Source organism: Varroa destructor, unplaced genomic scaffold (assembly GCF_002443255.2).
Source record: "Varroa destructor unplaced genomic scaffold, Vdes_3.0 BEIS01000001.1, whole genome shotgun sequence".
NCBI classification, from domain to species: Eukaryota; Metazoa; Arthropoda; class Arachnida; order Mesostigmata; family Varroidae; genus Varroa; species Varroa destructor.
In genome coordinates, this window is record NW_019211454.1 from 17034854 (window position 1) to 17061966 (window position 27113).

The 27113-nt window shown below is 41.7% G+C and overlaps 1 protein-coding gene and 1 long non-coding RNA gene across 8 annotated transcripts in view; one reads left to right on the top strand and one right to left on the bottom strand.

The window, feature by feature from the left end:
- The window catches only part of LOC111242823 (uncharacterized), an 82565-nt gene that overhangs the window by 49615 nt on the left and 5837 nt on the right, over window positions 1-27113 (bottom strand). For 4 of the 7 annotated variants that reach the window (XM_086977131.1, XM_086977132.1, XM_086977128.1 and 1 more), the window contains exon 1: window positions 12597-14455. The exons of 1 other annotated variant lie outside the window; for it this stretch is intronic. In XM_086977131.1, the coding sequence (XP_086833257.1) occupies window positions 12597-12629 (33 nt within the window). In that variant the 5' untranslated portion in view covers window positions 12630-14455. Of the gene's footprint in view, window positions 1-12596; window positions 14457-27113 lie in introns of those variants that run through there. 2 more of the 7 variants (XM_086977129.1, XM_022787687.2) reach the window with 2 other exon arrangements.
- On the top strand, window positions 13386-25748 carry LOC147758321 (uncharacterized). The gene is made up of 3 exons (XR_015318897.1): window positions 13386-13509; window positions 25295-25421; window positions 25639-25748. It is a non-coding gene; the product is annotated as an uncharacterized LOC147758321 (long non-coding RNA).

Below are 27113 nucleotides of genomic sequence, written 5' to 3' on the forward strand. Positions count from 1 at the left end.
GCAGTATGATTTTGGCATCTGTTCTTTTCGTCTTTCCTACGCCGCTTCGATCTTCGATGTTAGTCTTATCCACACCGCAATGCTTAATTATGTACAGGCTTTTTCATTGCTGTTGCCGTGGCAGCTATTACTAAGTAGGGATTTGGAGTCGAAATGAATAGACTTATCGAAAAAAACGATGCAGACGAATCGATACCATTTCATCAACATTGCCCGCCGACAAGAGAAGGATCCCTTTCCACCAGCCAAATCTGCCGCAAAGATCCCGCTAACCGAGTCGCTACGATTCTAACGCGCTGATTGACAAGCGAAGTTGGCCTTGCTACCGGTCAAAACCATCAGTACGGATCGTCGCTATACATCGGCACGAATCACAATGGTGTTTCGGTGCACACGGTAAGAAAATAAAGAGCACACATAGACGACCGCTGCTCGACATACGATCGATTAGATCGCGCTACAGAAGCCAGCAGTTTTTCGATCTGATGCCGGAAAGCTATGCAGCTCAATGATACGACCTTTCTACTGTCAAAATTCCGAAGTTCCGCTAAAACGTCGTCGACTTGTGGCGTACGGAAAAACATTGCTTCTTTAGAGACAAATTAGTAGTTTGTCATATCGATGCTCGATTTGCACGGCAAAGAATAAAGAAGAAACACCAACAGTGTCTGAACAGAGTGCTTACAACTATTTGTTTGATTGATAACTGTCTACCAGATTGCATTCACTACGCACAAACGCTATGTTCCCGTGATATCTTACTGGGTAACGTATTTGCCTACTAATCTTAGGGACCGTTGCGCTAAACTTCGAATCAGGGCATAGGCAGATATATAGACAGGTTGCGTTCCGTGCTGGTAGGAGCCATCTAGCTCAGAAAGGCTAATGGCGATACCGGACGTAAAACTCGAAACGTAGACGCACAAACGCTATACGAAAGTCCAGACGCTATCATGGCACGCCGCTGCGGGTCGATATATAGCCGGCGAAAAAAGGAAACCTTCAGGTAACAGTTACATACGGAAGGTTATAGTAGGAAAAGAAGTAGCAACACTGGTTCGTGGACATTAATTACCGACAATAAACAATAAGAAATGAAAAGCAGCATAATTCGAGAGTGATCGCGAACGCTTATCAACGGATGAACCGATCGCACTCCTGCCTGTGCGGTTTATCTAACGCTCAAACAAGTGCTCATCAGCAAGTCGGGGGGCAATATATGCAGTAGGTCGCACTTTTGAGGGCAAAACATCCCGTCCCGTAAAACCGTCGTCGTTTCGCTTATGCTTATTAAGTTTGAGTCATCAGCCAAGTGATAGAACGGTAAGTTCATAATACACTAACTCTAATACTATTTACTCTATTCAGGCCCGTGGCAGCCGCGTCGAATGTTAAACAGCGAAAGCTCGTGACTGCCGATATTGAACCTACATATATATATATGTAATGGGGATATGTAAACAGCAGGTAAACACACGACAGGTTCTCAGCTTGCTCTTCTATTATTAGGATTTAGACATTAGTGAGATATCATACCAGTGAGATTTTCAAACCCGATCAGTCTGATTAAATGGGTGTCAGAAGCAAAACTATTACTATTTTACTTATGAGCGGCACCTGCCCAGACCGCGGGTGCCCGAATGGCGGGCTCGTCTTACGCTGCCCTGCGCTGTTACGCAGATACCTGCCGAGATATACATCAAAGAACCGGACGAGAAAGGGTAGTGTGGGAGAACATTGGAAGGACTCGAAGGATAAGTGACTGGATATGAATTAGAGAGGTAATATTAAATGTTAAGCCGGAACGGCCAGAGAGTGAAGGCAATGAGCGAGTTAGGACAGGCCGAATGGAACAATGGTGTCCCTGCGAAAGTGTGATGAAGGAATACACCGAAGGAGGGCATTGGTTTAAGGAAGCTTGTATATTTAAACCGTACATATCAGAGTTTATTCAAATCAAATCTTATTTATTGACGTTTGCAGGTTGTAATAAAAAAAAATCATGGAGGCAAGAAAGAAACGCAACATCACAATACTAGAGAGAGTATATAAAATCATTAAAGATAGTTTGTCTATATGATTATTGCTGAGCATATAAAACTAAATTTAACATTTTCCCAGTTGTCCTAAAGATAATACCAGAAGGCAATAAGCAACATTATATCGATTACAATTTTTTTCGCATTTAGAGCACTTACATGTATCCTCAGTTTTGTGGGAACCTGGCAGACTCTACAGTCGGTGACGGCGTGTTTCTTTAGTCAGTTGGTAACTGTACCCGAAGTTGTACCCGAAGGCAAAGTCCACATCAACCTTAATTTTTTTGCTTCCAGCTCTTAAGGCTTGTTTTCAAGTCTCCCGTCACTGCGCGTTCGAAGTGACGGCGTAGGTCCTTGGACAGCTGTGGCGATTCATCTATATGTGGAACTATTTCGAATAACTATGTGATGTTCCAGTACTTTTTTAAAAAAGGAGGATTTAAAGCGATTTTATTTTTCGAGGTTTTTCACCGTAATATCTTCCCAAATGATGCGTATCCCATACGTTGCAACCGAAGTTACTTTGAGGTCAAAATAGATGAGAGCGGTTTCGATGAGACGATTCGATTGCCCATGCGCTCAACGCTACCTTTTTCATTGGTAATCTACGCAATGAAGCCTCTGCCGTTGGTCAAGGATAGCAACCCCAAATACAACAAAGGTAAAAGACAACCTGACGAGGTATTAGTGGTCGCTATCCTGCTAGCCCTTTTAAACTCCATTACCTCCGTTTTGATCAGGTTCACCTTCAGTCCCAAATCTGTGACTACCGCGTTGAGCCGGGCTAGAGCTTGCTGCATTTGGAACAGGTTTGACCCATATGTTACTAGGTCGCCTGCATACAAGATGACCTCAACTGTTTTCCTCGGCCCTTTTTTTTCGATCAGAGAGACCCTTCAGCCAGATGGAGAATAAGAGTGGGCATATGTTGTGTGCCTAAGCCAGGCCAGCGGTAAGTGTGAGCGGTGGGAATTTGGTCATCCCGGCCCTCGGATACTGAGTCAAAATCTTCTCTGGAGTCGACAAACACCGCGTATAGCAGAGGACGCGGCGTAGCCTGTGCTCTGTTAACTCCAGCCATCAGGATCCTGCATGCCGTTTCTGTAGTGCGTTTTCTCCAGAATCCATATTTTTCTGTCGAGATCGCATGTACGCCTTCTCAGCAGCTGTTCAGTCTTTCAGTCAAGAAGCTGGAGAGCAGCTTATAACACACACTTTTTTTCGCTATTATTCTTCGCCATGGTGGCTGTGCGGTTGAGTTGCCCGTTCCATCTTTCCACTGATCTGAAAGTGTACCAGTATGTAAATCTTAAATAGTGCTGTTCAGCACGCTACCAGGACAACGGCGCATTTGAGATGCACGTAAATCCAATCCAGACAGGCTTTCTGGTTGCGTAACCTCCGAAGGCCTTGCATTAGTCCTCACGCTGTGTAATTTTGCTGAAGGATGTTGCGTTACATTGAGACCCCCTTTTCGCACGCTGCCTCGAAAAAAAACGGTATCGTATCCATTAACGCACACCGAGAAGCAATTTACAAAGGCTATATTGTAGAATGGAGAATTCGAACGAGACGCTGCGACACGTGTCGGCAGTTTTCACGTCAGGTACAAAGAGAATTTCGTGAGAGCGTTCCAGGGGTCTGCCCACACTTAGGCGCCGCGACGGAGCTTCGTGTTAGCAGTCTGGTACGACTTGGACAGTGAAGTCTACCGCCATCGGTCTGTACGTATGAATTTTTACGTTCTCTGACCCTGAAACATTAGCCTATATACGGTTACGTTCGTCGCAAGTATATCGATAAATAAACTTTTTGTATTTTTTAGGTTTTTTATGTTTGTGTCGAGGCAAGATTGATTACTTGGCAACCAAGGTCAGTGAGCGTGTAGTGTGGCTCCCGTTCGGCTGGTCAAGGTAGGCGTTGCAGTCGCCGCCAATAAAAAGGAAAGGAACATAATGAGAAGAAGAGTGTTCCACCAACTGACGAATTTCCCAATACGTATATTGGTTGACATGAGATTTAATCGCTTGTCACGTATAACAAAGACGTTAGTCTACGCCAGGCACGGCGTGAGATGACTTATATTACGACTGTGTAAAATAAAGGCTACCACTCGGGCGGCCTGACTCGTTGCTTTTAATTGCAGAATAGTGCACAGAATACAAGTAAGCTTAAATTAAAAAGGCCCTTCAATAGTCAATGCTTCCAGAATCTGCTTCACGAAATTTTCGATCGCCGAGTAGGGCCCACTGGTCGTAGCCTTATTGCTCGACGAAAGACAATATTGTCTTTCTCTTCGACGGTTCTTCGGCGATGACGTTTCGTTTGGCGTTGATTCATCCTTTTGAAGCTGCCCCGGCTATTCGAACGTTTTTGCTCGTACGTTATATGCACTAACTGATTTATAGCTCAACAACAAATTAATTTACGCCGTCAGACATATTTCTATTGTATTTTCACACACTTAGGATCGAAATAAGGTACACTTCTATATGTAATAGTACCCCGCGATTTATCCTAAATCCTTTTGCTGGATCATCGGTGTCGGGCACATCGACCGGGTATATATAAGCACATAATTACAAATAAGAAACATAAAAAAAATCTGCGGATAAATTCTGCACCATCATTTACACCGTGAGCCTCTTCCGTTCCCCTACTGCAAATAAGCGCGCGATATTTCGGTACACTAAGTCGCTTCTACAGTGCGCACCACGTATCGCCCAGCTCTCCCGAGAAAAAAGTGGGAATATTTATACTCATTTACTATCCATCGACATTTTATTGCTCACTCAGACGCGCGAACCCATCCGGTGACATGTAAATATCCTTTTTGCCTTACTCCTACCACCGGAAAAAATACATTTCAGCAAATGCTCACCACAAGTGGCATCTGATACGCTAGCCAGTGTATACAAGCCCGCTGATCAGCAATAGCAACGTGTAGAAAGACAGTCGACAAATGACTGCGGTACCGAACACCTATCGTTATCGGATCGTCAGCGTCGAACGACTTGTTGACAAAAGAACATCGATCCGGCTTTTTCCCCGATCGTGTTGCGTTACATATCACAATGCCGGCGTAGTGATACCCTGCCCAAAATAGTCCACAATCGAAGCCTGACTCGATCGTCGGAGCACTTCGGATACGAGAACGACTACAAAGTAACGGCTGCCCTGAAACCGGCTTCCGGACTAAAAGGCCTTATCGACGTGAACAACGTGGCGTCAACGGTGCCGGCGTCAAAAAGCCTATTAAAGAACGACTACTAGAAGACTGTCTGTTATCTGTTCGTTTGTTTGGTTGTCTGTGGCTGCTCTCGAGTGGAAACAAAGAAGAAGAACCATGATTCCGCTACATGTGTTTTTTTGGACCACACACCCCCAAGTCTGATCCCCCAAACGTTGCTAGCTGATTCCGGTGAGAAGCATGTGAAGAAGACAAAACAAGACAAGTGAAGTCGCTTTAATTTTCATCAAAGGATCCACTGAGACTAGCTAACAATATTGCCTGACGGTACGACAACAAAAACGCTGTCGAAAAATTATATTAATAACTACCTCACGAGCAATAGCAAATTCAGCAAATTTGTCGACAATAACTACATCAGAACAAGGCTGAACCTTGTCAAGAACAAATGCTGGTAGTAGAAGCTCTACCAGGTACCGTTTTGAATAGTTAAGTCAGTCGTTTCGCGGAAACGCAGTAACGCAGTCAACGATGACGCAAAAGTCTGCTGCACAAAGAATATAACTGCTGTTTCCACATTCAAGATTTCTTTGCATGAACCTTTCATGACAAAGACAGCCTGTTCTACTACCCACTAATCCTCTAACTAGGTGCATACTAGATATCAGTCATGTGGTTATTATATGATCATATGAACTTAACATTGGTTCATCGCAAGCATCCCTCCGAGTATACGTACGTCTAGTAGCTGGCCGTACGAAATAACTTTTGCTGCGTGACCGACGAAGCGTCCTGCAATCAATCGTGCAAAAGCTTTTGCAGTGGAGCGTGAAACTGTTAAAAAAGTTGGTGCTTCTGCCTTGGCGTCTGGTTTTGGCGGAAAACGTCCGCGTCATTTTTTGGCTACTGCTCGTCATTGCTATCATCGCCCATTTCTACTTAGGCAAATCGTTTGACACTATCGGTTATTCACGAGAGACCCAAACCGTTGGCATGCCGTATGTTTGTGGGCTCCCGTACGCTGGTTAGTGACCGACTGACTAGCTCTGAGCGCGGTGCTGAGCGTGGACCTGACGAAACCATGCTAGCAGTGGCTAAAATTGGGCCACATGAGACTAGCAGACGATATATTAGGTCTATTTATGGGTCTAGTTACACTGTCGTCACCGTCATCGGTTGTCGTCGCGCTGTTGGCGCCGCCATTCGGCTACAGGCCCGCGTACGATTCTGTATAACAACAGCCGTCGCAGGAACGGCCACAGTAAGACCAACATTAATAAGAATGCTAGCTATACTATAAATTACGTTGAGAGCAATGCATCTACTTTAGAAAATGTACTGGATGTGTTTTTTTCTCTCAGTCAATTTGAGCGTCGACCCTCATCGTTTGAAAAGGCTTCCTAGACTTCATGCTCTCGGCTAGGAGAATGCTGTGGGTATTTTGCCTGTTTCCGCTGCATGGAGTACATAAAAAACTTGCATGTGTGAGCCAGCTAACTCGCAAATATGGTAGTCATTTAATTTAGTGTTAAAATAAACTCGTATTCAGTATTTTAGCTTTTCGAATTTTCAGTAAGTATATGGATACCAAAATCCTATGATGTTCCTCTATATATATATATTATATAGTGGAACATCCTCATATATATAAAGCTACGACAAAATATAATTACCAGAATGTTTTCCGTAAGGATGTTTTCTTATCCGAAGAAAACAATGATAATATTAAAAGTAATAGTAATACTGATTACGTTCGTTTATAACCAATATTGCTATCTTTTTTTTTTTTAGAATATATTTTAGAATTAACATAAAGCAATTACTAAATTGTACGGTTCAAACTAATTTTTTTAATTTTAAATTTTAAAAATTTGAACATTTTTAAAAATAGCTTTGCTGAATTTCGGTGACTGCCAGCTTTATTTCTTATGCTTCATGAAGTTTGCGATAGCACCTCGTTGAACGAATCAATTCGCAGTCGCTTCTCGCTTTACAGACAGATGGCTGCGTAATTGACAGTTCCTCAAACCGTATACGAAAACTGGAATAACATGGCTGAAGACAAGTGCAAGCATACCGGTATCGTTCATAGCAAGCTAAAGTGTCCATATAATCTGAGTAAATTAGATTGTCCGGAGCAATTTAGCGACTCGAAAAATCCGATTAAAGCTTTGGTTATTTTCGACTACAAGCTGACTGAGTATTATCAGAAATATATTCGTTTAGCGTCAACGACCAATACTTCATCATTAAGTTCGTGATTAACAAGAGTGCCGGTAGATTCTAATGGAGATTGATAAAAACACCGACTAACAAGGCCCTTAACAAAACAACGGTGCATTACTGATAAAATGATCTTGAGAACCAAGACTGGGAAATCTAAAGTTACCTGAAAAAGCGATTTCGTATTACGAAATCGATATGGAAACACTGTAAATTAAGTGTGAAAACTCTTATCAAGGTAAATGGAAGCGCGCATGCTCTGTTCTAGAGGCAGATAGCCCAACCGCCGAAGAACACACCGTCGCCATAGGCAGTGTGATCGCAGCAACTTTTTGTTCCACTTCTGGGTGCTGAGGGGCAATTTCCTGCTTATGATTTTCAACATCCCAGCTCAACTGCGCCAGTAGCAAACTGCTGTTTCACTGTAGATCTTCTGTTTTCACCAGTATTCAATAGATTACGCTGGTAGACAAACGAAGACCTGATATTTGCTAAGTTTTGTCTGTTCTCAGTGCAAGATGGTAAAAGTTATCCAAGTTTTCGACCCGCTAAATAGCCCCGAATAGGCTCAAACATGAAAAATTTAGGTTTATACCTTTTGAAGTTAGCTGACTATAGCCAACGACAAGTTGTTGTGGTCCCTTATATTCGCATAATGACATAAACGCAAACTTTATTAACACAAATAAGTAAAACATGTAAAAATGTTTATTGGTTATATTACTCTCCTGGTCTTCCCCTTACCTAGATCAGGATAATTAAAGCCTACGCTGTTGGTGGCGGCTCATTGGCATTGAACGTTGTCATTTTTATAACGCAGGTTGTTTTTACAAAAGCGAAATTTAATTGACTATGGCTTTGTTAAAAATCGCCATATTGCGGTTATAAAAATGAGCTTTCAACTCTAATCACGTTACCATTTCTTCGTCACGGATTTCACGCTGCCACGTGCTGCCAGCTTGGCTGTTTTCGACGCGTCCTCGCATTTTATAGCTATTGTTAGATATTTTTCTATCTTCTGCGGCAGTCTCAAGCCATAGCTCGAAAACCACGAACACACACTCACAATCAGACGCATACGACCACGCATATGCGCGATCTATGTACCCTCAACATTTCGTCAATAACGCGCTGTAGCAAGATTAGTTCCTCCTGATCGAATCCAGACAGGCGATGTGAATGCGTACTCCATGACCTCCATGCAAATGTTTGGCCCTGGCTTTATCTCAGTGACCGTTCACAATGTGTGAGAATACGGGCCTGGCGGAGGCCTAGAATGACAGGGATGCCTCGCATACACCAGTACGGACAGAATGTATGGTGACAACGCTTGCGGCGCGTCAAGCACATGTTGAATTATGGAGTATCGTGGAATATGACAAGGTACCCATAGGCCGCCGTTATAGATAGCTGCATTTCTGTTGAGGGTAAGGGAAAACAAAAGCCTTCGTTAACTTCTATATAGAAGACTTGGGTCGTGAATTTTATACATGAGATTGCATTGCTGTACGAAATAAGTAACCAGGGGTTCTGGCTCCATGAATAATCAAGTCATGCCTACTTGAGTCGGCTTCCTTATGCCCGCTGCTATGTGAGGTGCTTCAGGCATCCGTGTAGCTCTATGCTACTGAGATAGGTGTTTATCATTTTCAAGTACTAGAACGTCTTATTTTTAGAATCGTTTTTTTCATTATTTGCTTGCTATTGGTCCTTTGGAGAGTGATTTGTTGAGTGAACGTGAAAACCGTCCTAGATGTTTTTTTTTCTTAGGATAAGCAAAAGGCTGGTCAATATCTTTTAGAACGCAAAAATATAATGTACTAATTATTATTGTGGACCATTAGGAAGCGTAAACTTCCTGCCGCTGTAAAAAATTATTACTTAATATTTCGACTCGTAGGACTCGGTTTTTGCAATGACCATCATGCCTCAGTGTGGCTAGGTGGCTGCAACGCAGAAGGAAAAACCAAAACTAGGAGCAATCCTGCCGTCAAAAAGAAGTCCAAGTCAACTTAAACGACTAACCGAGGACGCATTACTTCTTGAGATGTCCGGGCTATTAAGAGAACACGGTAACGTATTCTCTTCAACGCTCCCGTACAACAAATATCAATTTAGTAATTGTTTTTTTTTTTCGTTTTTTCTTTGTTAAAGGCACCAGACCATGATTCAAGTTCCAGCGTGACGTATATGTATGGTCCGCCGAGCTTCAGCTAGTCGACTCGGTACTAATAAATCAAGTAATTACGGGAGGCGTCTGATAAAGTGCTCACTGGAGATTAGGGGGCTTGCAATTACAAGATAAGGTGGCAGTATCTCGCCTAGTGGAGTTACATTTCTGCTCTTTCTGGTTGGGTTAAATTCACGCCTGACTCCGGTGTTTTTGTTTTCCTCAGTCTATCGAAAACGTACTTAAGGCATGGTAACTTTAAACGACGCAGGTATAACTACTAAAGCGGGCCGTATCTCTCTTTAAGCTTTCAAAGAGCCTGGATCTAGTATTCCAAGTAGCTATATGGCTGCATTGACATGACGGAGGCTGAATAGAAAAATCACGAGCACAAGATAAACTAAACAGGATTTGCACATTTTTTTTTTCTATTTGAAGTCATCACTACCAGCTTCGTCTCAACTTTGCTGCAATCCATCCCTCGAAAAGATCGTCGACAGTATCGCGCCGCAATAGAAGTAGAGACGCGCCTTACGAATAATGATAATTTACTCGAATTCATATTTTTCCTCGGCAGCTACAAGCCTATATAGCGTCAGTATATAAACGTATACTCACTAATATATAACACGCTACAGACGCCGATGCCTGTGATTGTCGCGTGGCTCAGAAGCTACTTCGCGTACAACCGCGCGTAAAGTCGTATTTTCATAAAAACGCACTGGCATACATATACACAAAACACTAAACGGTCGATTGGTCACACGAACGACCGAATCCATTAAACGTGAGTTTTTGAGCATAAAAAAAGAAGCTGGTTAACGTCCAGTTCACGCTTGTGACTGTGTGTCATGTGAAAGACTGCTAGCGATAGCGTAATATTTACTCTGTTATTGTTTTTATGAATGCCGTTGCCGCATTTATCTAAAGAAATGACATGACTGCCGTAGCAACTGTAGGTAAAATAAAGCGTTACGCGTTTCAACGCAGATTTCAACTGGACCTGATCATGATGACGATAATGGTCGCAAAAATGGAACCATCTTTCAGATGGCGCGCGCGCGCGGCCAACACTTCGTAGGCGATCTTATCTATTAAATACATGTTTACGTGTGTATATGTGTGCGCGTATGTGTTTGTGCCGTAGACTTTATCTGACGGTCAGCCGGCGCCCTTTTACGAGCAACGCTCGTCCTCTTCGATCGACAGAGTGAAATTGTATACTATAATGTAACTGCTGTTATTGTTTCCCGGATTCATCGTCGCGTTTTTGTTCTAGCGGAACTTGTCAAGTTGAAGTTTTTATTGATGCTGTTGTGCTGTTTTTGACGCCGCATCACTAGTTCACTTGCTTCTCTGTAGAACGTAGCGAGCCTCACCCATCTAAAGATGATTATTAAAATAATTATCTTATCCGGCCCCAATATAAGTTCCAGTTTTGATTCCGGCAAGTTCCTTTCATTTCACTGATATAAAAATAAGTTCGCTGCTTAAACGGTCTTTTGATGAATAACTACAAGACATGTACTAAATATGGAGGAAATGATATAAGCTGGCACGGAGAAGCTGACAGAGGCGTGCTACTTGAACGAAGAAGGTAAGCTTGCGCGAATAGATTAGAAGTTATTATATCATCATTATTAGCAACGACATTGTGTCATCTATATAACATATATAGATCTCATATAACATAACCTAGGGGTGACTATACGTAGCCATAATGGCTCTCTATCAAAGCAATCACCTCTAGTGATTTGTATTTCTTTGATCTGGGGTAGAAGTGAACTACTGCGACAGTCCCCTACGGAAGCTCGATTTTAGCTGAATTCAAATAATTACATTAGAAAAATGAACTTTTAGCTGAGCCGTAGGTAGTACTTCACTTCTCGATTTTCTATTTTTTATAATATAGATTTATAGAATACTTACGCCATGAACAGACTCGTTTTATTACTTGAATTGATTGAACCAGATCATTTCATATTGATCTACGATAAATCGAATCGAGAAAATACTTTTGATCTTATGTTTTATACTGGTCCGTCCGCTCGACCTCTTCTAAAATTGTTTTGAGAGAATTTGTTTATGATTTCATCAAACGCTGACAGCTTCGGCGTTGGCTTCGCCTATACGTACCTTCACTGACTTAGATTTCCACATGAACAGAAGCAGCGGTTACTTATCATTCGTATGGGTCATTTTTTCAAGCGTCCACAATTGTCCTAACGACCGTAGGAATTGATTGCCGTTAAAGTGTCTACTAAGCCGCTCCTAGGACAGAACCTACGTTCGACCTGATCGATCGCACTAACGAAGCGGCAACGCTTCCGATCAACAGCGCGTCTCATCAAAAAGTCTGTTCAGTGTCTATCACTACAGGCGACGCGTCAAAAGCACAACACACGCTTACCTAGGAAACCTCTTCAAGCATCGGGAGCAGAATGGAATCGTTTAATTTAAATTTTTTAAAATTAAGTTTAAAAGAAAAGGATTGAGGAAGATAGTTTCAGAGAGCGAGAAGCGAGCGCGATTGGATAAATAATTATATGTGTTGAAAATTATGTGCGAAATAAATATAACAGTGATTAGTTAACATCGGCCATGAATTGGACTTGCATAAAATCTCGCTTTTAAATAGGCACTAACAAATGGGTCCGATGAAATCAGCAAGAGGGTGTGTGAAATTTCAGCTTCGGGCTCTGTGCGGACACAATCCAATCGTAATTCTAAATACCTGAATGTCTTGTCAAGTTTTGTAAGGCTAAGATCTCTAAAACAAAGTGATGTAAGCATGCGCGTATGTCGTCTTTGCTTACTACTTTAAACCATCGATCATTGAAATGAATTTGTATAGTATGGAGATACTCGTTCTGTTCGAGCAGTGAAAATTGAGCATAGTATGGGAATTTCTCACAAGGCAAAAGCAATTACGATAAACAAAAAGACCCTTTTCGAGTATCGCGTGGTCCCTTACCTTCGCCGTTGATGGCTGCGGGTCAGCTCGCATCCTAATCTAGGAGAGATAGTAGCAGAAGTCGATGACCACAGCGGAAATTTTACCTCTTTTGAAACCATACAAAACTGTCCTAGTTGACGCGACTCACTGACACACTAACTTCTATTGGCAGTACTTTTTTTGTATCCTATCAAGGTATGTATTCCGAGAGCACGTTACTGCAATTTGGGAATCGTGAAGAATACGCACCTTCACAAACACTGTCACAGAGACACAAGTTTAAAAATTTCCGCCAACGGCCTAAGACATCCCCGCCAGCGAAGCACAAAAACGACGTATTGCGTACATCGAACTACCCTATGATATATCGCTGTATGCTCGTGTATGACAGGCCGATGTTTTTCACGCTGTTACGCCTCGTAATTTTACATATCCTACCAGCCTATAGATTATGATACGTGAGGCCACTAGGTCACCTGTTCCATTGCACGTGACGTCTAGTTTGGGTGCAGTCGACAACAGCTGTAGCCATGAAAAGTGATCGGAAACGCAAACCAAATTGATCTTGCTTTCTTCTTGATTGCACGCTAAATGAACGTTAAGCCAACGAAGCCGCGCTGCTATCTAACACCTTGTTATTTCCTCTTCTATTTGCAGCGCATCTTTTCGTCTATTTACACGGACTATCAGACAGTCATCGCCGTCTAACGGCTGCTTCGCTTCTGCTCTGGGACTCCCGTACCTCCACGCTGCTTGCCGGCAAAAGGGAATCTACCGAAGTCGTGGTGTTTAAACGTCGACTGCAGTGCTACCAACACGCTTGTGGCGTCCATCAGCTGATAGCTGGTGATGTTTGAAGTGGAAAGTGACTTTGGCTCGTGCTCTTACCACGTTTGATCGTTTAAGTGGGAAGATTCCACTGCCGGTAGAGGTACGAATCGCTACGAAAAAAAAAAACAAAAACGACGGGCGAAGGGTCTCAGCCTCGAGCCGCGACAGTCGCGGCTCGAGGCTCGCACCGGCTGCAGACGAAAGTGGGGAAAGTGAAAAACTAAGTGATACTGCCAGCTCAACGAAGTGGAACGAAACGAGGTTATTGCGTTGGCGACTACGAGCGTTGCCCCTGGTGACGCTACCTTCGTTGTGTTACTTACAGCTAACACTAGCAAAGACGGCGAGCAGGGACTTGGCCACCGAAGGTGTTCCTGCCTCATTTCGCTGGCTGTTTTTGACGGTTTGTTGTCGCCATGCGTAAGCGTAACATTAGGGAACTAGGCGTAGCTTATGGAAATATTTGGATCGACCTGTTGGGACTGTTGTCGTTGCGGTTGCCGCTAACATATCGCTAGGACATACTCGAATAATATATGGTTGCACAGGATGACGTAGAGAAGCATGAATATACGTAGCTATTAACACAAACATGTAATAAGTCACTGTCACGCGCATGTTGTATAGAGCTTTCACGGAAGTAATTAGTTTACGAAGTGCGGCTGAGAAGCCATTTGCCGATGCTTAAAGTTCCTACCGGTTTCGGGTCCTTTTTCGGTGGTCACCTGATCAAGTTTCCTCTAACGCCTTGTTCTCGTCTGGTAGGGTTCAGCGTTTGTCGGCGTATGACGCTATGATCGAAGCGTACTTTGAAACACATCGCAGAGTTTATGCAACGATATTATGCGTATGAAATAGCACGCACAGATCGAGCGAATTGGCCAGGCTAACTTTTTACTGAGTTACCTTTAGCTGCATCAGTCGTCGTCCGACGCTCGCAAGATTTTCACCATGAGCAAGACCGTTAGCGTCAGCGTAGTTGTAATGCAAATAATAGCCGCAGAAGCAGACGGTTTGGAACGTTCATTCAACATAGATGGCACGTAATCAATGTGGTTATAGAATTATACTATTTACATATTTACGCCGTGAATTCGGTGCCGAAATGGTGCGTGCAACGTGTAGGATATTAACATGTTGTAGGAAAAGGGATTGCCTCTCAAGGGATTACTTGGAAATGTTTCATTTGTCGACAATATTTTACCCATCGCCGAGGTAATACTCTGGTGATAAATAGTTGGATTCAGCAGATGGCGTTAATAATTCGATATCGACCAAGGTCATCTTTGGGCGGGTCAATTGAAACACTCCTTCCTTCTCTATGAAAATTTGTGTTCACATATAAGGAAACAAATGATCTCAGCTTGATTCGTCTACATAGGCACTAGCCATTCTTAAAACAAATATTCTATTGCATGATATGATTATTTACACGGCCCAAAAGTCCCATCACCTTAATCGCGTTACTGACGTTCCTATGTAATCTTCTGCGTCCAGCTCTAAGCTCTTTCTAATAGGCTTCGCCACGAAGTCTCATGGTCGAAGCTTCGCCGTACCCGATCATTCACAGGAGGCTGGTACGGCTCCAACTGTTGGAATTCTTCGTGGCATCGCTAACGAAACTATAGAACGAACAAGAAAACACTATTCTACTATGGGCTATGTCTTTCGACAGACGATCAACTAACAACGACCTGAATCGCCTGGCGTTTACAGAGTCAGTTACGACACTCGTTTGAAGCCAAAGGTTCCAGCATCGCGATAACCGACGAGCTTTCCGCAGTGTAGAATACCGCGACGCGGCCCATCTCAGTCTGGGGTAGCGTCAACAAGCGGTGATCAAATTAGCGCGGAGTTACAGGCATACATTAATATACAGTTGCCTGAAGCGCTGATCTAGTAAAAAAGAAACAGGTAAGCCTCGTTGCGTCCGAGGTTCTGCACGGTTCGATCTCTGGCAAATGGGACAGGCACCCGTAATCGGGAGCGCTCCCAGTGGGATTGCGTAGACGAGATGAAAAAGAAACAAGATGGCGGCTTTCAAATTCAAAAGCACTGAACAGCGTTCTTGTGCCGAGAAACGTAACAAAACAAAAAGAGATACGAAAAGAACTACAGTGGACAATGCATCCACACAAAAATAATTACACACACAGGTGTTGCACACAGGTTGCTGCTCTTGTTGCTGTCGCTGCTGTCGTTATAGATGTCGTTGTGGTCGTTATTGTCGTTGTTTTGCTTCGGTATGTTTTGTTGTTCTCGCTGTTAAATATATAAACATTGGATATTAATTTCGCTTCGATTTAAATATCTTCTTCAAACACTACATCACAACACCAATAGCAACTGTGTCAGCGTTTGACTGCCGATTTATTCGATGCTTAAGTATCCATAGCATCAATTAGCGCTATCTAAAATCATAAAGAAGTCTCGAATTTTACCTTTGGAATTAACGTCACTCTTGGCTACGGATCTGACTAGATTAAAATAAAATTAAAATAAACAAAAGATCTGAATGTTGTGTCGGGGATTAGCGTTACCCATCGGTTATTGGGCGGGTAATTTCTTTGCCTGTGCTTCGGGAAAGGTGAATTTAATCGGTTTGCTTTTTTTTGTTTTTCCATTCATGAAAATTGATGCTGTTACAATTTACGTAGGTGTCGCTTTTGAAATTTCCCATTGCGGAGAATTGGGCGTAACGATACATATGGATGTACAACAAATTGTGATAGCAATTTACATATTGTAATACGCGATCTGGGTAGTCTGTTGTGTATAATTCGTATCTAGGATAAGGCGGAAAGGCTCGATTCTCCCGCCGTTAACACAAGTAGTCATAGTGTTATAGAAACGATGGAGATTTGATGTTTAAAATAGATCAATCACCACAACGCCAAGTAAAATAATGGAGCATCTGTTCTGGTTTTGTTTTGTGTACTGGTTACTGCTACGATCCAAACTAAAGACGATTTTTAAAAATAGTGTACAGATCCAATAATGCAGCAACCTAATACAGCAGCGGCAAAACAATCAAAACGCGTTTAAAAAATTTAAAAAACACATATTTGTACTACAAGAATACACTATTTTCGGCAGTCCGCTGTTGGATAGGCAGTGAAAAAAGTTTACGTGTGCGTATGTGGCGAAAAGAAGATCTGCACGCGAAATTTACAACAATCTCGAAGATTTCCCATAAACAATTTACTTTTCACATCTGTTTCCTTGTAGATGTTCCGTTGAGTAGCATGCCAATACTTATGAGTCAAACGATCCTTGACACTTCGATTAAAGTCATCGTAAAGTATGCTGTAAACAAAGTGATTACGTTAAATGCAGTAATAGGTATTTGCGGTAATAAATAAGGGGCTTTACGGTGAGTTTTCGGTCAATGAACATATACGTGAACGTATTGATGACACAGCTTTGATCCATACAGATGGATTTTTCGATTTTTCATCTCCGTTTTGTTTTGTTTAAAAAAGAAAAAATCAGCTGTACGGTGTCCCCGTCATGACTATGATTCCTAACCGTCTTTAGGATTGGAAACAGTTACGTGGGTCGCCGTCGTGACCCAGTTATATTCCACTTCGATCCACGCTTCGGCTATCCGAATGGTTGTCTGTCTGGTGTAAATAAGCACGAAGCAGTTAAATAGGCAATAACGACGAAGGAGATTGCTGTTGTTAAGGAAACCTATCCGGTTGAAAGTTTTGCTAGCTAGAAAAAGCTATACTGAGTAGCCAACTAGTCGTAGTTCGTCCATATCAGCCAAAATACTATGGAAATAAAATCCATCTAAGGCTAGCTCGTAAGACAATTGGAGACAGAAGAGACCCAGTGTCTGGATTTTTTTAAAAAATTTTTATAAAAATAGCAATGCTGGGACATTGCTTTGTCATTCCGACCAACACAGACGCCAACAGACTAATCTTCTTCCGTGTTAAATAACTCATTATTGTGTACGATCTACAAAGCAATAACTATCGAAATATCATTACTACACTGCTTTAGTTAAAGATTCAGTTATGATACAAATTGTTGCGTTCTTTTAATGAATGTAACGTAACAGGATCGGTCTAACACTGGAACTTGGATTCATTTTCATGTTACTCATCTGTTTCTCGTCTTCTTTTTTGTTTTATCATAATTTACATGGTACGTTTTTCCCACTTCCTTATAGTTCGTTGAAATTGTTTCCAATTCAAGGAACTTTTAGGAGGAACAACTTGAAAACAGGGGGCTGACAAAAGAAGTTTTACATATCTTTCGCTACGGAAATGCACCACGATCAGAATAAAGAATAATTTGGTTAATATCCCCCAAGATCAACAACTGCAAGAGGTGACGCGCAGACTAGGCCTGTCACGTTCTCATTTTTTTTTCTCTCTAATCGACCAACATATTTACTGCTAGAACTCTCACCGCTAGTTAACAAAAAGTTATTTTTTTCTAAGGCATGGCAGTTTAACAGGCCAGTACTAGATAAAACCTACCGTCATGATATCATGCCATAGATTGGAGACGATCGACATATATCATCGAAATATATGTGCGCGGCTGGCTAGTAGGCTTCAGCTAGTTTCTGCTTTCCTTTCTTTTTTACCCAATTTACATTCTGCATTTTAAAAGTATTACACATCTAATTAACATTATCCATTGTAACTATATTAGTGGTATAGGCAATGACACTAAAGCGATTAAAGCAAAATCAGGATAGGTTGATTCGTGTGCTCGGAAACATAGCAAGATCTAACAATAAATGACTTAGATAACAGAATAGCTGTTCCATGCACGAGTTCCTAAATCATACCTCGATTAAGGTGCGTCTTAGTGTAACATAATTAGGACATTGCGTCTTAAAATGGAAGTTACACAGTTTTTCGATAGCTTTTAGTCTGAGTCTAAAGAACAAACCCAAAGAGAAATTTTTCTATTATTTTTTCCTTTTTAGGCAATCGCTATTTTCAATATTCTATCGTTGACGACCTTAGATTTTAGTTGAATTTCTCTCCCCCCTGTAGCCATCATCTCTATTGAAGCCTCTACCGTAGCGCAACTAATCAATACATCGTTCAGTTCGAATACAGTCTTCATACTAACAACAGATCTAGACATAGTGAGTAAGGCAAGTTCGTTACGCAAACGCACGGGATCCATCGATTCGCAGGTGTGCATTGGCCGTTCTTTTTTAGACCAAAAAGAAAGCAATTTCTGCTACATCAATAGGTGTACTTTCTTCCATTGATGATGTACTAGCATGCACGGTACGTACCTACCGGTTAAAGCACAAATTAATCACTCTGTTGGTGGAAGTAGATCGTTGAACGTGATTGATGTGCTTTTCGAGTGAGAGTTTTCCGCGCAGAGCTAAGACTGTCGAGCTCATCAATGCGGCTAGGTCGCGTTTACTATGCAACATAGCTCACAGCGATAAAGGACGACGTCTTTTTGTATTCTTTTTTTCTGACGATTCCGCTGCTGATTGTAAACGGAGTTTCATCGTCGCAACTAGCGCCATCTCGACAGCCCTCCCCCCCCCGGCCCTGAACTGCCTTCGGGCATCAAGAATTGTAAGACTGCTTTGTACCGGCTAGTCCTACATCCTGATACAACTATGCCTTGGGGCTTTTACTGCTGTAATGAGAAGCAATTAAACAAGCACTATTATGCGGATAGCAGAGAAAGCTGTCGCAGAGAGGACGTGGGCTGAACCCTTCAGATCTCAACTGCTCTAAATTGGTTCGGAATAGTAGAAAATAGTGTGGTTAATCATGAAGTCAGAATCTGATGGGAGCAGAACACCGCTATGTTTAGTATAAGCGGCCGTTTTGCTGACAACACGATTGAACAGGTCGTTATACTGGGGTAACGAGAAATAATGGGAAGATGAAAGTCTGTTAATCTAGTAATAAATAGAACCTCTTAGTTCTGTATGCCTATTCTTCTTGATTTGTAGAGCCAAATGGACGAACTAGTGTGGATTGGCATGATGTGCCACTCAGTAACGTTTTAGCTTTGAGAGGATACTGACGGATGGGATTGGGGATATATGGAAAGCGCCGCCGCCGCCGTTAGATATATTTCTATTTTTGTTAAGGCCTTAAAATAGTAACATGACCGTTGCTAGCGCCGCAATACGACTAGTGGCTAGAAGAATCAGTAGCCAATGATCCAGAGAAACATTTTCCGTATAAATGTTGAAAACAACCTTAGGCTAAACTAGTTTCTCATCGCAAACGTATCTAGCCGAAACTTTAGGCCTTAAATGGCCTTAGATGACAGACACGTCATCTTGATCGCCATTACAGAACAATTTTACTTTCAATTGTTAACTTATGCATAGTTTTTTTTCCATGTTCTATATCAATACAATATGTATATAAGAATACAGTATATAAAACTACATTTTCATTGAAGTTAGCCTGTCTAGCCAAAAGCATCTTAACTTTACTTAAGCGCAGTTACCGTTTTGCGTCGTGGCTCGGTCATCTTTATCTAGCTATTAATAATATTCGCTGCCAAATTATTGTAGCTAGCAAAAATCCTGCTAGAAACGGTTTGTCAGACTACCGCTTTATGTCGCTTCCAGCTCTAGGACACATAGGTGCAATACGATTTTTTCGGCTACGACTATAATTCCGCATAATTATAATGACTACTAGTATTTGCAATACTACATCTTCATTTTATTAGCAGAATGAGACTGTCTTCTCAAATCGTTCTGTGGATAGATGGAACATGCAAGGTGGATGAATACGGATACTGTAGTGTTTTTATGTGCGGGAAGTTATGGCCACAGTCGGAAGTTGTGACACGTAGTAAAAAACAAAATACATCGCCTGCTGTTCATCATCACATAGTGAGTGATGCTACCAACTCTGGTCGGGATATACTACCTTCATCCGTGTTTACATTAGTCGTTTATATTAGCCACTACGGATACGTGCAGTAACGAGGTTGCCGATGGCAAATTGTCCCGCCGAACCACTTTCGCCTGCGTCAGTCAGGAAAAAACGGAACCTGATTGGGATTTGAGGGATATTCTTGAACAAATTAGTCAAGCGAATGAATCAAGTGTAACATCACTGATCAGCTAATCATCGACAGTTCACTACAGTCAACTTAACCGGGCCGCCAGGATTCGATGCAATGAGAGTAATGGTAACGAACCTCACCGAGGGAAAAAGGGCCAGGCTTTCGACGATACTATCAGCCTAAGTTAGCAACGCGAACCTTTTAGCCACGTACGGCGTAGCGCTGGGTATCGGCCTATTTCGCGAACACTGAACAAAAACCCATGAGGAAGGTGCGGAACATTCAAGTTTCGTACTCGCTTAGAGCTTCCTGCTACGACTTGTCAGCCCAAACTATATCTGTCATTTAGTATCGGATGTAATCGAATTCTAGAGGAAGTACTGGAACTAGAAAGGCACCAGACGAAAAAAAACCGGCTAAATACAGTTACTAGCTATATTTAACTATAAGGATCAACATTACGAGGGCAATAGAAAGGACTTGCTTTAATGCATTATTTTAGCCCAGTGTATCAACTGGAGAAATGTTCTATTCCAGATTAACCTGGACCGCGGGGCGCTGACTACCCGTCGGTTGTTGTCAAGCCTAACAGCTCAACGTACATTCGTTGGACATTTAATAACCACAACATTGGAAATCATTACTTTCGTACTGGAGCATAGGACCCAATCAAAGACCAGCATCAAATCTATGATTTGACGATCTGTAAATCATGACAAACTGTGTCGCGTTAAATGCAAGTTCAACCGTTTGTCGATAAATCAGTACTAACTTACAATTTTCGTAGAATTTTTTTTATTATTACTGTTATTTAATATCACAGAAACAACAATACGGCTACAGGAATTGAGACGCTCTTCACTACTAAGGCAACGATGTACGAACAACTAAATACAGATCTTCTAATAATAATGACTTGAAGCGGATCCACAAATCGTTATATAGATTTGCCGGCATCTGTTTAGCGGAAGCTGATGTTTGTTATGACGCTCATAATAACGGCGAGGTTGATCGTGGCGATGATAATGATATTTTTTTACCTGTTTACTACTGGCTAGAAGTATTGAATTGTATATTATGTATTTATCTTAGAACGCCGGCACTAGAAGTTGCATGCTTTGCAGAACATTGTTCGCACTGACGACGCGGACAATGTGTCCTGCTGGCCTGCTGTGAAAATGATTCGTTGGCCATTAGTTTCTTTTAGAAGAAGTGAACCTTCCTCGATGAACATGACGGTAGTTCTAGTGTGAAAAAAATTAGGCAAAACGTGAACAGCCTGCGATAAGTATCTACATTGCTTTGCGATAGCTCTTGCTGAGTATTTTTGCACCTCTAAAACGTTAGATATCGTAATGATATTCTATTTGCTAACGACAGTAATAGAAATAGCCATTGAACTTGATGCAAACCATGGTTATTTGCATGAATTTGTGTGGTGAAAGCCACAAATTACTTGAATCGCCGGCCAATTACAACAGATACACAGTTTCAGACGATGTAGTTAGTTTGTAGAGCGCTCCGCGCTTGTGAAGCAAGATTCAATCACCTACTATTATAGAAAAAAAAAAACAAAAAATAGCCTCAAGCTGTAGATAATATATCTGTCAAATGATGTTACCGCTAATTTTCTAATAAGCTCTACATCGTAAATAGGCAATGTAGTAAGACAAGCAATGCCACACAATTGTCGATATACGGTGAGGCCGATCACTGTCTCCGGCATGCCATCTCACATGTTTGTCAACAGATGGAAGCAAACTCTAAAAAAACGGTCAGCATTCGTTAGTCGCTGGATAAGTCGACAAAACTTTCGTTTTAGATTGGAGAATTGCCCCCGCAGTCTTACCGATGTCTGGAGCGAGATACAGTGATACGGCCACTTGGAAATCTGTGCACGTATCTCAACTTTTCCCCTAATATCGTTGTTGATAAATAACGATACCTGATCCTATCACAACACGAACTAGCGAGGGAGAGCGTCCCTATATTAATGCAGCGAAAACGTAACCGAGAAGGCAGCCCAAGTGATCCATGTTCGACCTTAATCTTCTCGTAGAAGTTCTAGATATAGGGACAGCAATGAATATCGTAATACCTTCAGCCCCATGTTCTGATAGGGGGAGGAACCTGAAGTCAAACAACGGTACTGAGGTTTACCTAGGTGGGACAGTCACGAGTTTTTATCCAGTGGGAAAAACAGCTGCATCACGATTTCACCTGGACTAAACGTATCGTAGTAGATAACCTCCGCAATTTTCAGACAACGGTTCATGTGTGAAGAAGGCGCTCAGTGATTAAGAAGACCACTTGCCTGATGTCCCGTAACACCAGATACTAAAACTCCACTTCGAAACAAAAGAGATGCTGTGACTTTTTCTGGTAATCAACATCGTTTGGTCCCAGCGGAGAGGTACTGTGCTAAGTCTGGAACCGTCGCTTCCGAAATCTGCACGTGCATATGTAGACGAATCCGGCAATGTTTGTTTATTTATTAATAGCTAATGCTAACTTGATGCTAGTTTAGACTCAGCTCAGCTACAGACAAACGATGACCGATTTTACGGTTTGAAAATTCAGTTTTCTTCTATATTTGGCTTGAACTTTGTTTTTTGTATTTTTCACTTATATCCATTTAACAATAGAGTAAATTATATCAAGGCGAATCCACGGCTGAGGGCAGCAAAAGAAACATTTCTCTGCCCTTCGTTTTCACTGATTTTGTATAATTTAAGGTATTTTTACTACAGTACAATATGTGATAAGACCGTGCTAAGTTTTATCAATATAAAAGTGTAGACAAAAGGTCTTTAATAAGTAGTACCGTTGTGTTTAAAGTCAACCACCTTATTATAGGAAAGCAATAAGCAACTTAAAATTGAAAATTGATCGACGCCCACTCCACTTTAAATAAAATGCGTTCTATAAGAACTCAGAGCTGATTTGATTTTTTGTTCAACTTTCCTACAGATTAAATTGGTATATTGTATCCCCTTCGTGGACTATCTAGATGCATTTTAAACGGCTCTCTACGAATAAATTACTCAAAAAACCGTATAAACATACCTTGTAAACGTAGCTCCTGTCATGCACCTATTATATTAAACTTACCCATATTTTTCACAGTACAATGCTTGCCTCAGTCTCACTGAATGATATACTGACATGGTACTTGTGAAACGATTCAGTCAAACGATTCTTTTACTACAAGACTAGTACAAAGGGCATGTGGCGTATGGGACTTCGACGAGATAGGAGTTAGTAGAATTAAGGAGTGATTGGAAATTTAGGTCTAACGCCTTTGCATTAATCAAGCATTGTTTGGGGCGCTGGCGACCCTTTTCAGCATAGTTCGAAATGCATCTAAGGCCGCTTGCGAACCTAGATTATCCAGTGTGTTTCTGGAAATTATAGCCACTATAGCACTACAGAAATTCATAGTATTTTTAGGTGCTTCTCGACCTAAAACGGTTTCAACCTATGGCTCATGGAAAAGGGTCAACCCGATTGGCTAGTTCAGGTACGTCTAGCCATCTAGCGCTGTACGTACGATGTCAATAGCACATTCAAGCAGCGTTGTTGCAGGTGGAAACAAATCTCCTGTAGTAGAGATGGTGGTGATGCAACGCCAACATGTCTACCTGCTAAACTTGCGGTGGTGGCCCAGGTTTTAATCGGAGCGTAGACGGGAGCAAGCAGTCTCGAAATGGTTCAAGCACCGGATGCAAAACACTCAATGAGACGGCATTAAAGTGTACATTTAATGGGTTGCGAAAATACGCTGTTGATACGGCTTAAATCAGGTATTAAATCTATATTTAGATACTTTCATATTTTAGCGCAGATTCACATATAGCCTTTTTAGTGATTTTGTGAACTTTGAATCGAATGAATATTTATCCGTATATGCTGCAGTTACGCATTCGTCCATCTATATACAACGACGACTCCATAGATAGATGAGTCCTGTTAGCTCATATATGATATATACCTGCCATCGTGCCCAAGAGGATGAAATCTGCTATGGGGTGGGAAAAGACATCGCTTCAGGTTAAAAAAGGCCGCTCGATTTTAGATAAAAGCGCACATTGCGACGGTTGCAAGTGTCTTGCGACAGTTGTCGTTCGGACGTGTAGTAGCGGCAGGGGAAAGTGTCACGACAAAATGACACGCACGCGGCAATCAATGCCGCTTGTCACTAAAACCCTAATCATATTTGCTTTTTGAAATTCTGCAAAAAAAAAATAGATATCCAGGGATATGTCAATGATGGCTATATGTAAGTGGGTAACGTATTGACGTTGCACTTTCCCACGCGTCATCAACACCATACCCACCGTATATATCTGAAATATATGGAAATGAAGTATAGTACGATTCAACATTCGTATTGCATCTATAGCGAAGTGATATCTGCTCGTTAAGTCGGTAGAACTATCGTAATAGTTACGGTCAGCATAACTATACCAGTTCTATTATACGGCGTCGTTATTAGTGAACTTTTATATGATGTCCCTGCGTAGGGCAAGAACCATGTGAGAGATTCTCTGGACAAAGCTGTTTTGCTCCAGGCAACGAACAGTTAGCCCTTACATTTCGTATGCGTACCATATGTGTATAAATTAATAATTAATAAGTTAAAATTAATTTAAAAAAGTGTAAAAAAACATAATATTGATTACGATTTTCGATAAATTGGTCTAGGAACGAAATAAATTTATCAACATGTACGCCTTCTGTGAGATGAGTCTAATTCAAATTGCTAGCTGCCGGTAAATTGTACAGATAAACGCGCACAGACACACAGTTCGTCTATAAGATTTCGCTAATTCGGCTTTTTTTACTTTTAGGACAAGTTGCAGAAATCCATGGTCCAAACGCACATAGGCTACTGGAAGGGTTCACAATTCTACTGGCGCACTTATCTGCGAACCTCCGATATCTCTACACAGCTGCACACTGGTGTTGGATACTCGGGTAAACATTTCGTTTTCTACACTTTATCCTTTATTATCCTGTAATTACCTTCTAATCAATATTTCCAATCATCTTAGTAATTTTCTCGCAAATGATTTTCCGTTGCTAATCGAATTCTGCTCGCAGCAAAAGTGTCGTTGAATATCTGCCAAATAATTTTAACTTAGTAGAACCGTCTCGGTATAGACAAGCAAGTTAATAGTGACTTATTTTTTAGCGGTTTCAAGCCCAGTCGGACTCGGGAACGATAGGCAGCAAAGGGTTCACATCGATAACGTTATTCGTATCAAAGAGAAATACATTGAGTAAGTACCGAATCTTTCTTTACGAAATTTTCACGCTGTCCTGCCTTTGCCCAAATCTCTTGCCGTGTGTATTAAATTTAAACGATCCTATTATTATCAAAGGACGCACCGGCGTATGTTGTAGAGGGTGTTGCATCAGTTACGCGTCGTAATATGTACGCCGGCTCTATTCTAGTTACGATTCAATATACTGCTGGAATAAACGCCTGGGGCGATGAGTAGCCCTAAACGACACCACAGCGGCAGTACCATTCCGCATCCGTCTCCATTTCGTTGCTGGGTCGTAACAGCACTTTGGTGCCCACCCGCCGAAACCGCTTTTTGCCGCCTTTTTCGGCAACCAGGGCTACGATTTTTTTGTCTTCGGAAATAATTCGTGTTGGTGCACTGATCGAAGCTGAAGATTTCGTGAAGTTCAAGTTCTGTGTTAGACACAAGTGAGTATAACAAGGTGGAGTGTAGCTCCCGGCGACTGCCTTATTCTGGCAGCAGGCCGATATGATAGATCGGTTTGTATAAAATCGTATGATAGCAAACCGCTCTAGGAAGTAAATTTTTTGGATCCTTTGCCTCGCAATTCAGTTTCGTCTCTAATTTACAAATGGCAATCTGATTGATAGGCCGGCTATGATTAAACGGGTAGGTCTCGTGTTTGGAGAAATTGTCACATAATACCATATCATCACATAATCAAGGACAGTACGAATAAGGCCGTAGTTCACATTAGGACTGAATCCAAACTGGTCTCAAGCGTTTTGTTTATTTGTTATTGAATTTAATTATTACACAGAGGACAGCGGACGTTTGCTTGAAAAATCGTTGCATACATTAAGCTAGCTGTGAGTAATTACACCTCTTTTGGAACCATTACTGTTATTACCAATAATACTTGAGCGTTACCTGGGGGCTTACCCGGTGCCTGTTTTGCTATTGGACATACTCTATTCATATGGAGACAGAAGGCTAACTATCTACTTATCTTAACACGTATAGATACGTGCAGGCCTGTGGGTTTGAGACCTCAAAGAGAACGGATTAGGTTGGATCGCCTCTGTTCCCTCGAGCTGCTTTATATATATATACTATACCTGTTCGCGGAAAACAGTTCCCACACGGATGATATAAGAGCGCGAACGATATTGTTCGCTGATTTGCTTTCAAACATAGAACATTAAGTTACTGCCATCGCAAATTAACATTACGCTCTATAGGCACAAGCACACTTTTTCTCTAGGGGATCTGTTTTTGGCCGATTGGTGGCATTCATCTTCCGCGCAAATCCTTCCAGAATTAATCTCTAGCTGCCTAAAATCAAATCAGTTGAATTCGACCACAAAAAGTTGAGATAAGTCTACTGACAATGAAACAGACAGACTTTTTCGATATC